General features: G+C 45.1%; 1 protein-coding gene across 6 annotated transcripts in view; it reads left to right on the plus strand.

The window, feature by feature from the left end:
* TTC13 (tetratricopeptide repeat domain 13) overlaps positions 1–13,714 on the plus strand; it is a 71,217-nt gene extending 57,503 nt beyond the window's left edge. For 2 of the 6 annotated variants that reach the window (XM_079899210.1, XM_079899212.1), the window contains 8 exons: positions 195–278; positions 1,114–1,198; positions 4,791–4,900; positions 7,148–7,283; positions 8,243–8,322; positions 10,075–10,153; positions 10,287–10,366; positions 11,850–13,713. In XM_079899210.1, the coding sequence (XP_079755336.1) occupies positions 195–278; positions 1,114–1,198; positions 4,791–4,900; positions 7,148–7,283; positions 8,243–8,322; positions 10,075–10,153; positions 10,287–10,366; positions 11,850–11,964 (769 nt within the window). In that variant the 3' untranslated portion in view covers positions 11,965–13,713. Of the gene's footprint in view, positions 1–194; positions 279–1,113; positions 1,199–4,790; positions 4,901–7,147; positions 7,284–8,242; positions 8,323–10,074; positions 10,154–10,286; positions 10,367–11,849 lie in introns of all 6 variants that reach the window. The other 4 variants (XM_079899211.1, XM_079899213.1, XM_079899208.1 and 1 more) reach the window with 3 other exon arrangements.
* Positions 13,715–14,214: the final 500 nt, after the last annotated feature.

Raw genomic sequence — 14,214 nt, forward strand, 5'->3', positions numbered from 1 at the left:
TGCCTTTCCCACCAGAATAAGCCCAGTCGCTGACCATCAGTCTTGCTTAGACAGGTGTTTGTTTCTCCCGTTCTTTGGCTGCAAACAAGCGAATTTCCCAGCTCTCTTATTGTCCTTTTGAATTAGCTTTGAAATTAGATATTGTGTGGAACATATTTCTTTGTAAAAACATTCTTAATTGTTTTTTCTTACAGGGGTCAGGTGATCAACATGAGATACCTGGAATATTTTGAGAAAATTCTTCATTTTATTAAAGATAGAATTCTAGTTTATCATGGGTAATCTTTCAATTTTCTTTTCATAGTAATGGATAAATTTTATGTATTTTACATTAGTTATATTTATGAAACTTGAAAACCAAGCCTATTGACAGACCAAACAAAATGTGTCATATTTTTACATACTGTTTGGAATCATAAAACCTTTCATAATCATTTATCAACCTTCTTTTTAAGAGCTCCACAAAATCCATGGACCTTAACTGAGTATTTTTATCTTACACACATTGCTGTGACTTTTCTAGCCTCTTTGAAAGTGTCTAGCCTTTCTTTGAATTCAAAGCAGGATGTTTCTTTGAATTTCTTAATTAGGGATTAAATGAGGGATTTTCACCTTAATACTCATTCTCCCTCAACTGAGAGGCAGTACAGTAGAGACAGGACAGTGGACAGAATTCTGGGGAAAAAGGAATTCTGAATATTAGTTCACCAAGTAAATATAAAATTGGTATAAGAGCTTAGTAGGATACTTCCATTTGAGCAACTTTAGGAAGAAAAACCATTCACTTCTAATTTCATAGTTGGAATAGGAGAATCAAGGTTTTCTGACCAAGCCCAGACCCATGCATGTCCACACAGACATTGGCTGTCCATCCTTTCAGGTTTTCCCCAGTTCATGTTCTAGACAGACTGCTGTCTTGTTTCCTTAATTCTCATCTGTAGCCCAATACTCATTAGATTAAACCATCCCATTATTTCAAAACTTTGTTTGTGGTCCACTGTTTTGAATATTGAGCCACTAGTAATTAAGGATGATTTATTTAAATTAAAGGTGAGAGCATAATTATTAATTTCTGTATTAATTTTAGTTGCCATCTCTCTTTCCCTTTTTAAGAGCTAATAATCCTAAAGGATTGTTGGAAGTTAGAGAAGCTCTGGAAAAGGTCCACAAAGTGGAAGACCTCCTTCCAATTATGAAGGTAAATTTATCATCAAAATCGCAGTAGGCGTTTTTAGGGGAAACAGTTAGTACTTTTTTTAAAATTAATTTATTTTATTTTTATATTTATTTTTGGCTGCGTCGGGTCTTCGTTGCTGGGCTTGGGCTCTTTGTAGTTGCAGCGAGCGGGGGCTACTCTTCATTGTGGTGCGCGGGCTTCTCATTGTGGTGGCTTCTCTTGTTGCAGAGCACGGGCTCTAGGCTCATGGGCTTCAGTAGTTGTGGCACACGGGCTCAGTAGTTGTGGCTTGCGGGCTCTAGAGCACAGCCTCAGTAGTTGTGGCGCATGGGCTCCGTTGCCCCGTGGCATGGGGGGATCTTCCCGGACCAGGACTCAAACTCGTGTTCTGTGCATTGGCAGGCGGATTCTTAACCACTGCGCCACCAGGGAAGCCCAGTACTTTTTACAAAACGAACTCGTAATTATTAAATGCCTGTTTGTTAACAAGTATTTTAAGTTTTATAAAGTGTGCTACTTGAAAACACTGATAAAAACACATTCTGCAGAATAACGAAAATAAAACAAAACAGACCCTAGAAGGTAGGAAAATGGAATAAAGAAAACAAAGTCAGTTCAACTAAAAGCTCACAGAAAGAGAGGGGGGAAAAGGTAAGGAGGAAATGTCTGTAGTGGATGCTGGGTCTCAACATGACGTGAATAATCGAGCCCTCACTGAAAGAATGAGCATCTCAGATCGGTATTTTAAAGCCCAGCTAGGTTCTGTTCACAGGAAACACCCACAACGAGATGACATTCAAAACATTGAAGGCGGAAAGGTAGGCAGGCAAATGCTACTGAAGAAAAGCAGGTGTGGCAGTATCAGAAACATTGGAATTCAAGATAAAGGGCGTGTCACGGGACAGCAATTATATTGTTTAAAAGTACAATCCATTAAGAAGTTATAATTTTATGCACCTTTTCTCCACCTAGGAACATAACTACCCATAATGCACCAGCAGCAGGTTGGTTTGGTTTTTTTCAGTTAATGGTTTGAACTATAACATAAAACTTGAATCAATGTTCTCCTTGTAGCTATAGTAGATGAGATTGATTTACATCAAATAAACATTAAGAAATTTCTATGACTGACCAAAGCTTATCCATTTCTAAAGAATAACCAGGAAGCATCCCGTCATGGACAAAGCCGTGAGCTGACTCTGTACCCAGGGTCCGGTCTGCTCGCCGGGTTTGACAGGCTCTCCCGGTCTCATCCCAGGCTCTCATGTGTTGGAGAGCCGTGATTCCGGCCAACCTGCTCGTTGTGAGGGTCTCATGAACTGAGGCAGTGGTTCTCAGTCTTCTCAGACCCGCCTTAACTCAGTAAACATGTTCAGATGGCCCCTTTACTGCACTAGAATGAAATTCATAAAGAATGTATCCCATCTACTCAAAAAATTCTTTCAAAAGTCACCACAGTGCCGTAAGGGAGTTCTAAAAGGTAACTTGTTTATAGTAGAAAACCATGTATTTCAGTGTGTCAACATTCAGGCATGTCTTCATGAGAAGCCACAAAGAAGTAGCCAGTTGCTTGCACAGGTGTGTATAATCTTGGTGAACGTGACAGCGACAGATGCAGCCCTGTATCCGTGTGTCATTTGGTGACTCAAGTATCACGAGCTACGATGTTGGCGATAACGGTTTTCTGTAATGGTAAACCGCACTTAATAAAGTTCCACACGCTGTAGAGTATCCTCTTTCCTCAATGTATATGCTGTTTGCATTCCTAGGAAAGTCAGCGTGTATTAAAATGTAACCAATATTTAGCGTGTGAGTGTAAAACGGAGTCTGGCTCCAGGCCTAGAAACTCATTACATTATAAACAGTTCCTCATCTACACGGACGTCCAGTGGGAGTCGCGCCTGTGTGGCCGTCCCCAGCACCTCGTCCCCTCAGCCACCACATTATCCCATAAATTCCCCAGACGCCCCCGAAGGGGCAGAAGGGCCGCACCGAGGGCCGCTGGATCCGCCAGACAGAAGGAAAACTAGAGCCTGACTCAGGTTTCAGTCTTTAGCTGTCCTGTGGGTATTTTAGGCATTTAAATTTACTATATTAGGCAGAATACAAAATCAGCTTAGGGATATTTTAATATATGTATATCTTTGTCTAAAAAGAAAAGCGCAATGGACAAAAGGCTGCAGTCGCCTGGAGAGCAGCTAAGGGGCCGGGCATCGCCCGCCCAGTGCCTGGCTCCCAGTGCAAAGTCACGGCCTGTCTGGCCACATCTGGGAGTGGCCGTCCCACTGTGGTTTTGCTCACCGCACCTCCAGCCAGGCTGTGGGCACACTGGCCTTTCTAAAGGCACACGTGGAAGTATATAAAAATACGCCTTTGTGTTTAAAGTGCTTGGTGAATATGATGCCGTGACAGCCTCCACTGAGATATAGGTACTTCTGCTGAAAGGTACGTGTACTTTTTCAGCACATTCACTTTTGCTTTCTGAAAAGCCAAGTTCAGATGTACCTCAGCTCCCCTCGGGGCAGCTGGTTAGTAAGTTAGGGGACTGGACGTCGAGAGGGCCTGGGTCCCTGCTTCCACTCTGCCACTCCCTCGTGCCAACTCGGGCCAGACCTCACCTCGCTTCACCTCACCAACTCGGTTTCCTCACCTGTAAGATGGAGGTCGTGTCCTGTCTTATGGGCACGCTGTGGGCATGAAAGAGCACGGCACATACTAAGTGTTAGCGCCTTCTGCCTCTACAAGTCTCTGTCCTCCTACGGGACACCTCCCGTCTCGGCCCCTGCCGCCCGCTCTCCTGCTGACGTCCCTTCATCTATGTCCTTCTCTGGACCTTGGTGAACGCCTGCTGGCTGTCGCTGTTTTGGGGCAAACTTTCCCTCCAATATCTTATGCGAAGCACGACCTCTTTTAATGTTACCATTGATTCTCTTATTCAAGTCTGTCAATCCTAAAAACATGTTGGCTACACTAAATAACCGAATTGGGGAGGATTTTTCTGGAGTGATTTATTGGCATTTCACTTCGTCAAAAGTGTTTTCAACAGAAAGCCGTGTTCATACTCATCACCCTTAAGGGCCACTCTGATCTCTGTGTAATTCCTTTAGAATACATTGCTTTGTCACTCTGTGGTCTGCGGAGTTGGGGTGTGTGCATGTGTGTGTGTAAAATTCTCAGGTGACAAAATTCTGAGTATTTGCAGACAGATGAGAGTCTCCTTTGAAGAAGCAGTAGAATAAACACAAGGTGCTCTTTCGAATCATAGGATGTTGAGCACAGCTATTCTGCAAAGTATCAGTGTGGCTGCCGCTTAAGATGAACAAGAGAAAAGACCCCAAGGGAGCTCTTAGCAGTGAGCAGGGCCTTGCCATTGCAGGGAGGCTGTGCGCCTTTTGCTCTGAGGTTCTCTGCTGCCCTCTGGCAGGGGCCACGGGGAGCGTGACTTGGGCTGGGAGTCTGGGTTGGGGCATGGGGCCAGGACAGAGAATACACGGTGTCTGGCACATCGTGACCCTTCTTAAAAACATGAAAGTCGGAGTCGGCGCTGCACAGTGGCAGTTGGGAATTTACAGTGAATCTCACCAGTAACGTGAATTTTCTTTTTCCCCGAAAGCAGTTTAATACTAAAACGAAGGATGGGTTCACTGTGAACACAAAAGTTCCCAGCCTCAAAGACCAAGGGAAGGAATATGACGGCTTCACGATCACTATTACAGGAGACAAGTACGTGTGCTTCCCACGTGCGGGTGCGCAGACGGGGGCTGGTGTCAGAAGGCATGCAGATGCTTGGCGCTGCTGCGGGAGATCGGACCTCCTGGGCTTTGGCTGTCTCCTAAAACGGAGATTATCAAGGTCCAGTGTGCAACGAGAACCAGCTTTTTTTTTTTTTTTAACGTGACATTTAGATTATTACACCAGCAGATAGATTTTCTGACTGTGCTACATCTAACAACTTTCTAGATATTAAGTATAATGTCTGATGTGGTTTGTGGAAAGCATTCTTCCAGGTTCTTGAAGTTTGTCGTGGGTAAGACGTTTACTCATTAAATGGAAAAAAGATGAGAGATTGGCAGGTTGAAGGCTGTTATTGGATTTTTAAATATAGGTTTTAAAGTAGTATGAGAGTGTAAGTGCAGTCTTATTGAAACTTTAGAATACAGATAAGCAAAGATTAAAAATTTTAAATCATTATTTCCTTTAAAAACTGAGATTATACTGCACATATTGTTTTACAACCTGTTTGTTTTCTAGCCTTACTACGAACATTTCCCCATATCCTATTCTTAGAAGCATTTTAAAAAATTGCATCATATTCCATTTTAGGGATATTGTAGAGTTGCTGCTACTAATTTTTTTGTCATTGATCATTCAGGGTGTTTCCCATTTTTTCACCTTATCAGTAGTAGCGCCGCAGTGACCGTTTTTAATGATCATTTTATTTACATCTGAAATCCACACTTCACCTAGGAGCCTCCGTATCCCTTGAGTTCTGGGTGGAATGACCTTGACCCTCTCCATTCACTGCCGTCCCCGAAACAGCGCTCTCCTCAGTTGCTTCCCTAGGAGGCTCCACCACTTCTGCATCAGGGACTTCCGGCAGCTCAGCGGCGGGAGCCATGTCCTCTCAGCCCCTGCTGGGCTCTGGTTTCCTTGTCCAAACTTACACAGGCCTTCATGAGGAAACCCCCGTTTAGCAACTTCCAGATTCTATGACTCTGCCACGTCGTTGAGGTCTCCGTCTCTAACCCAAGCCACTTATCAAAGTACTTTCCCAATAAGGGTCATCCTCCCCCCAGAAGGAATTCCAGGGTCTTCTGTCGAGGTGAAATTTTTTTCTCCTACCTCTTCACCCAGGCAGAAATGCAACTGCCGAGTAAGAGTCCATAAGTCCTTCCCTGAAACACAGCGTCTTTGCTCAGCTGTCTGTCTCACCCCATTTGTTGTCAGTCTCGCTCGGGGCCTCCGACCCCTACTCATGACCCATGCCTCCATCTCCGGTCTCCTGTGGCTGGCCCGTGCATCCTCGGGTCCTAAGGCCGGGTCCACGGGGCGCCCCCGTGGCTCCAGAGCTCCCTCCCCAGTCCATACCCTGCCGTTGCCTGTTGACACCAACATCGGCCCCCGTGCCGTACATTCAGGCCTTTTGTAATCATGGCCTCAAACAACGCCTCCTGCCTCCCTGAAGCACTTTCCTGCCAGCGCCCGGCCTGCTAATTCAGCTGGACTGCTTGTTCGCCGAGGTCACCTCCCACCTCCTGGCTCTGCGCTCTGGCATCGCCGTCCTCCTCTTCAAGACCCAGGCTCAGGCCCCTTCCTCCGCAAGCATTTCCTGTTTTCTTCCCTGTCTTCCAGAGCAGATCAACTCTCTCTCCTTGGGACCTCTGATGAACTGTTACGGCTCTACGCATGGGCTCATAATCTGTGGCCTCGTTTCCCCTCCGTCCCTCCATCAACGCGGCAGCTCTGCTGTGTTGTCCTTTAGAGGGTCTGAGGAGTATTTTCAGCGTTTGGGTACCGGCGTTATCCAGTAACTACCTGTTGCATAGAATTTATATCCTCCACAGAGCCTCCCATGGAGCTCATGCGGCAGAAGCTTAATAGAAAAGGAAACAGCGGAGGCCCTGAACTCGCTTTCAGGGCACAGCCCCGGCCCCTGCTCTTCTATTGTAATAGGGTGCCTGTCTGATAAAATGTTTCCTGGGCATTGAAATACATTCTACTCTGTGTAGTTTCCTCCTCCTGTGTTAGCTGAAGCTCATGTAAGCAGGGCCTACACTTAGACTGAGCAAAACCGTATTTTGTGGAAAAGCTGCCTGCTGTGAGCCACGCCCCATCTGTCTGCTCAGAGAGGCAGAGACAGTCTTCCTTGCGTCCTGTGCCCCCGTCGCCACGCTGCCCTCCCCACCCTTCTGTGCTTAGCTCTTTGAACCGTATCATACGTGCCTTCGACACACCTTCTTGTATTTTTAGGGTAGGCAATATACTATTTTCCGTGGAAACCCAGACCACAGAAGAAAGAACACAGTTATATCACGCCGAAATAGATGCACTTTATAAAGATCTAACAGCGAAAGGAAAAGTACTGATTCTCTCATCAGAATTCGGGGTAGGTCTTCGTTTATCTTCATTTTATCCATGCTGCTTCTGATTCTTTTGTACACTGCTTAAAGCCTTTACCCTTTCCTTGGGATTACACAGTTTATGCTTGAAATCAGCTTTAATTGAGCGGTAAATATTTCTTTTAATATTCTTGTAGAGACAATTCCCGTATTTAGTAAGTACAGAAACTGGGGAAGGGGAATGATACATGTATGTAGTGACTGTGTCATAGTATCAGAAATTTGGGCTTTGTCAAGATTTAAGAGAACAGGTTGGTCCACGATGGACATGACCTGTGCTGCATCTAGTGATGCTCTCCTGGACTGTGACCTCTGCCCTCCGTTGCTTCCCCGACTCAAGGTGGGGCTCCTTGGTAGCAGGAGCTGCAACGTCACCTCCGTCGCTGTAGCTGTCCACTGTGTGGAGAGTGTAGCGGCCACTCGATCCGCGTTCTGGAATGGATGCCCGTGGCCCTTGGGAAGTTACTTTGTTTCTCAGGATCTTAATCAGTTTATACCCATAAATTAAGTACACTGATCACCTAAATCTCAGTGGGTGGGGGTAGGGCACTAATCAGAACCCTGGAGTAGAGAGGCCTGTAGTCTGAGAAAGTGTATTCAGTATTAATAAGTGCTTTGTTTTATTTTAATCTCAATGTATATGTCGACATTTCAAGTAACATTATAGACTGAAACAGATGTCTAGGTTTATCAGAAACGGTTGCAGTTTTAAAGGCAGCTGGGGACGTACTGCTCTAAACCGAACTGAATGTATACCCTCTCGTGAGGTATATCATTGGGAAGAGTATAAAATATTCAAGGATGTGGAAAGTAGGTTCTTGTAGAAGAAGAAGGAAATAATCCTCTTCCTAATGTAAATGCTTCTGATGTGTCTTGTCACCTGATAAGAAATGAGTTTATAATCTGTTATTTAAGTTCATAAGCACATGTTTTTTTTTTTCCCTAGGAGACTGATGCTGTTGGCAACTTAATCTTATCCTTAGTTTATTACTTTTATAATTTAATGCCGCTCTCTCGCGGATCCAGGTGAGTGATATCCTCTAATCTGACAGTTTTTGGAGTGAAGAACGCACTCCTTTTGCTTACATCTCCTGTGGGGCCCTGGGTACAGGTACCCCAGCAATGGTGGGAAGACCTCTTGGTTTTTTTCAAAGTCCACCCAAACGTGATGTCCTTGATCTACTGCACCACCAAGAGTCTTGGAAGGTACTTTTAAAAGAAGGTGCTTGGCGTTTATAGGCTGGAGCTCGAAGTCTCACTGTGTGCGCACGTGTGCGCCCTGTGCTTTAATTCCTGATATTTGCCCAGACTGTACCCTGCCCTGTTCTCCCCTAGCCCCCAAGTTTTGACCATTAATTGACCTTTAGCCCTAACGTTTAATACTTTTGGGTCACCAATCATTGCAAAGTATTTTTGTTATTATGAATGAATTCTTGCTACTTACTGAAGTCACCAGGCATCTTTCAGGTGTCACTCAAACAAGGGTGCGTCTGTAGGCTTTCTTTTTCTCCCCTTTTCCCTGGTACCGTGCACAGTAAATCATGCGAGTGGCGCATGCCATCGTAGCACATGTTTGACTTTAAGACGCTTTGGCTAAAGTAATACAGTTAAATGTCTTGATCTTTAAGTACTACTTTAGAGAGTAAAACTCTCCAAAATGTGGTAGTAAGTGTTGTTATAATATGACAAAAGCGTTGGGGGCGGGTGGGCGACATGGGCGAAGGGGGTCCCCTGTGTGGTGATGGATGGAAACTAGGCTCGTAGTGAGCACTCCGGTGTAGACGGGTGCGTGCCCTTACGCGGAGCTTACATAACGGTAACGACGGCATTGAAACCAAATGGGAACATAAACCTTGTGCCTTCGGGACAGTCGTCATTAGATGTGCCCGCGATGCCCTCCACGTGCCGCCTTCCGCCCGCCGCCCTCACAGGCGCTGTGCACGCACGTGTCCTCACAGCGGCTGTGCCGCCCTGCTCTCTGCCTCCCCACGCCCCCAGCCCATGCCCACACCTTCCTGTCCCCCCCACGCCGGTCCGCTTCCCCCTCCTCTGCCTCGGGGGCCCCGCCCGTGGCCCTCGAAGATGCAGCGCATGTGGCCGCGGCCTCAGTGAGGGCTTCCCTGGCAGGCGACCCCGGGGCGGGCTCACTCTCTCTGGTGTCCGCTCGCCGGGGCAAGACGTCTGTCTTAGTTGTCTTCGTCCTGGGCTGCCTGGCACAGGGCACAGAGCTGGTGCCACAAAGACGTCAGGATCCAGAGTGAGTCCGGACATGCCGGGATGTCCCCGTAGCGCAGCCGGCTTCGGGCCAGTCTGTTAGTGCGTTCTGCAAACGCGTTCTGCTTGTTTCGTCTTCGGGGCCACAGTGTTTAATGTTTAAACGATAATATTAATATGTTTGCATTTACAAAGTATATCGTATATATTGCGTTTTAAAGCCAAGCCTCATGAAGATGTTAAAAATACAAGCAGGCACATTTTCTAATTCACTCTTTCACAACAAGAGAAAAGCCAAGTGAGGAGAAAACTCCTAATTAAAAGATACTTTTTGTTCTCAGAAAAATATTATTCTTACACGTTTACCCTTAAATTAGTAAATCAGTAAATAGTTTTATTAGTAAATATTTTTAAGGCAAATGAAAATATTCTTATGTTTAATGTCCAGAGAATTCTTAAGAGAAATAAAATGTCATCTCTTAGGATGGAAAATCCGTGGTAAGCTCTAACGTGGTAACTGTCCGTGGCCTGGGACTGACCCGTAATTGTTCTTTACCTAAACAGTGTGATCGCTTACTCAGTGATTGTGGGAGCCCTGATGGCGAGTGGAAAGGAAGTAGCAGGAAAAATTCCCAAAGGGAAGGTATGTCGGAGCTGGAGCTGGAAGGGAAGCGTTTAAATCCCAATCTGGGGTTTTGTGTTGAGACACACGAACGGATCCCAAAGGGAGCTTCCCCTCCCTGTTGGTCACATTGTTAAATTTCTTTCTTTTTCAGTTGGTTGACTTTGAAGCTATGACCGCCCCTGGTTCAGAGGCCTTTAGCAAAATAGCTAAAAGCTGGATGAACTTGAAAAGGTAACTGCTGGATAGGGGTCAAGCAAAAGGATGTTACAACTGAAAAGGGAAAGAAGGGGCTCCCCGTTACCTTTCGAGCGTCGTGACACTGCAATTGTACTCATTTTTATGAGTTATGATTATACAATGAATGTAATCCACTTTTCAAGGTTAAAGTGTTTTTGCTGTTGCGTAAGACCCCTTAACAGGTGAGTATATGCATAAACGTGAATAATGAATAAAGTAAGGAAACCAGTTTGTGAAGAAAGGGTTACAAATGTCTTATTTATATAGTCAGATATCCGTATCTCTTGCCTAATCCGCCCTTTGTCCCAGACTCTCAGGGTCAGTATTCGGGAGCGACTTTGAACGCTGAGCTGCACCCGATTCAGACTGAGTCTGGGTGGTAGTGCCTGCCCTTCAGCTGCATTTTTCCTGCACTCTAGGTTTTGGGAAGGTGGTACTTTATTGTTATTTAGGTGCGGAATACACGTGAGTCAGGAAATGCTAGCCAGAAATTACCCCTGACGATTACGGTGGGAGAGCCTAGCAGACTCTCATCTTTCCTGGCCCTTGTTTTCAGAAGCACCACGGGGAACGTGTAAATTTGCGATGAAATTAAACTCACAGATGCTTTCAGAGTTAGTTAAGAATGAGCAAATCTCACTGTTCAACCTTATTTATTCCTTTATATCATAACCACTTCCAGTTCTGCCTTTCATTACCTACTGAACACAGCAACCTCTCTAAAAGTTGCTGGATAATTTGTGCTCTGTTTAAAACAGAAATTTGTGTCTGTAGGACACTTTTGTCCGGTTTGCAAGGATTCCATGAGCTCTGTAATGGAAAGTCCTAACAGCTACACCTTGTTGCAGTATATTCTTGTTTCACGTTTACTAGTTTACACATGTTTTAGTAACACGACCATAAGGTCAAAGCCCTCGCCTCTGTTTCCTACATCATTTTACAGTGTTGATCTTTCAACAACTCTTTAAGGAAAGGATAGCAACACTAGCCTATGTTGTGCAGCTGCTGTTTCACAGCGTACCTTGACACCCGTCCCATGCTCCTGCTAGCTCTGGGAGTTAGGAACCCTCTCCCTCTTGCTGCAGATATGGGAAGCGGGGCTGAGAGGAACCCCTAAAGCTGATAAGGGTCAAGGCTGGACCCGAAACCTGTGTCTTCTGGTTCCATGTCCAGCATGCGCCCCAATGGGACGTGTGTGCGTAACGCTCACTGTGCAAATCGGGGGTTGATTTTTCTTTCTGAAGACTGGCTGAATTTCCCAGCAGCTCATGGTGGGAGCCTGCCCGTACCCCAGATCAGCACTGCAGCAGGGCCTGCTCTGTTCACAGCGCCCCCTGCTTTGTAACATTGTCTGCTGTCGTGCGTAGGGAGTACTGGAAAGTGAATATCGTAATAGGAATTAATAGACCGTAAGCTTTGCCTTTTTTGTACAGTTGTGTTGATTTTCACACCCTTGCTTTTTGTTTTTCTTTTTCAGTATCTCACCTTCTTATAAGACTCTTCCGTCCGTGTCTGAGACGTTCGCAACGTTAAGATCAATGATCGAGGTGCTCAACACGGACTCCTCCCCACGTTGTCTTAAGAAACTCTAGTTACGCTGTGGTATTTATACAAGTAAAGGGCCGGACCTCTTGCTTCTTAAGTTATTTTTTAAAACATGGAATTATAAAGAAATTAGGTCCTTTATTACTTTTGATACCAATTTTTGATAGGAATTGAATACTTGAAGTCATTTTCCTTACCTTTCCGAACCATAACAAAATTCATGGAAGAGGGTTTTGGGGCGACAGAAGAGCTCTGTGGGAGGGGAGGCATACGTATTAGCCAGCGGCCTCTTGGTTTCCACTTACAAAGTCATACAACCCCTTCCTCCCAGTGAAGAAAGTTTATTCCCAAAACCAAAAATCAACAACAGAACAGGAGTGTTTTCATTCCTTTGAAGATTTGGGTATTCTTCAAAGACCTTCTTTGTAGGCACATTGTGAGAAGGCATCTTGTCTTCAACTCACATAATCCTCATGCGTGGGCTCTCCGTTCCGTTTGAACCACGGGAGGTTCGTGGCCATCAGAGTGTTCCCGGAGCTCGTGGCCGGGAACGTTGAATGAGGCAGACAGTTTTTGCTAGTGATTCAAACACTGAATTGTGGAAACATGTTTGTTTTTCTCCTCTTTGCTGGAAAAAATAAACGGGGGTGATTTCTGTAAATCACCAGTTTTTGACACTGGATTATGTACGTTTTCATTGTGTGAGCCAGTTTCACTGTCAGGTTATAAGAACAGTCAGAAAATTGCTGATTTCCTTTTTCAGACAGGGTAGATGCCAGTAAATGGGTTCAATTAAACTGTTGCCATTTCCAAATCATTTTCATTTTTCTTTGATTTTTGTTAAAGAGTTAAACTAGCCACTGCTTCTTTCCGTTATTTAGTTTTTGTCTCTCAGGCTTGCACGAGAGGGACACGGCAGTGTCTGCAGGCGTCCACGCTCGTCGGCAGGGACTTAACGCTGGGCGCTGGCAGAGTTGTCTGTGGTCTCCGCAGAACGTGGCCAGATAGGACTTGCCCTTTGGACAGATGCTGTTCTGGGTCTTGACGTGTGCTTCAGAGCAGCCACCAAGATTGGCTCGTCTTCTCCTCTCATCTGGGTGGTGATAGAAATTGTCAGGCACACCTCACTTTAGAGAGAGATTTCACACCCACAGGCCAGCTTTCCCCTGGGTCTTCATTTTCATATTACAGATGAGGGAGCTGAGGCTCGGGCAGGTTGATGACTCTCCCGGGTCCCCCAGCGATCAAAAGCCAAGGTGGTAGGATCCAACCAGGCCTCTCTGCCCCCGGGGCCTAGCCTGCCTCACCACGGTCTCGGGGCACCAAGGATTCATTCGCAGGTTCTTCTCAAGATTCAGAGTACTTAACGCTGTTCCGTGCAAAATCTCCATCTATCTGTTACATTTCTCTGGACTCTCAACTTCAGGCTGTTTGACCAAACTGGGCTGCCTAAAGACTCCTGAAGCCACAGAGGAGCTGCACCCACGTCTAGCCTACAGCACTGCAAAGTGAGACAGGGATTGCAGAGCTTAAACAAAGGAGAAATGAATACGTTTTTAAACTTTTCCCTCTTTTTTGCTTATTATCTTAAAGGCAAAATCTTTCAGCTTTATCAAGGACTTTTCTTTACTTTATCACCAACTCTTCAAGATTTTTAACTGTGAGACAACCCAGTTTTCAGTTGGGGAAATGGTCCAAATAAATTAGCTGGCTTTTCTAAAATATACGACAGTGTGTCGAAACCCCAGAATTAGTATGTAATTTTTCCTTGAAACTTAGTTTACCAACTCCAAATGACTACGTTTCAACTTTCATTTAAATAGCCCAGTTTCTCCTTATGTGAGTATTATAACTATCATGTCATTAGACATACTGAAATGCCAAATTCTGTGATCCCAAGATGTTCTGGGAAAACCTTTCATCTTCTGCTCCAGGTCCCAACCTGGAGCCAACCTGACTGTGGTCTGAACAGAGCAGGTCTGTTTGGTGGCCGAGAGGGTACTGGGCTCCCTTTCCCATCTTTGAGGGTTCTTGTCTCGAGAAGGTCATGAAGATTTGGAATGCATTTTTTATATCATAATGTTTAAAGTTCTCTCATCACATCATCTGTTACATTGAACAATTTCCCCTAAAAATCAGAGTTGCATCATACAAGCTGTCCTCTGTTTAAAACTTTTTTAAAACATTTAAGTCTTTAAAATCAGAATCAGGTTCACCTTTATCCTTAAAATTTCATATAGAAAACTTGATCATTCTGCAGAAACAAGGCTGCTCCGTGTCTTCTGTCTGTGTTTGGT

The sequence above is a fragment of the Stenella coeruleoalba genome (genome assembly GCF_951394435.1).
Source record: "Stenella coeruleoalba genome assembly, chromosome: 16".
NCBI lineage: Eukaryota > Metazoa > Chordata > Mammalia > Artiodactyla > Delphinidae > Stenella > Stenella coeruleoalba.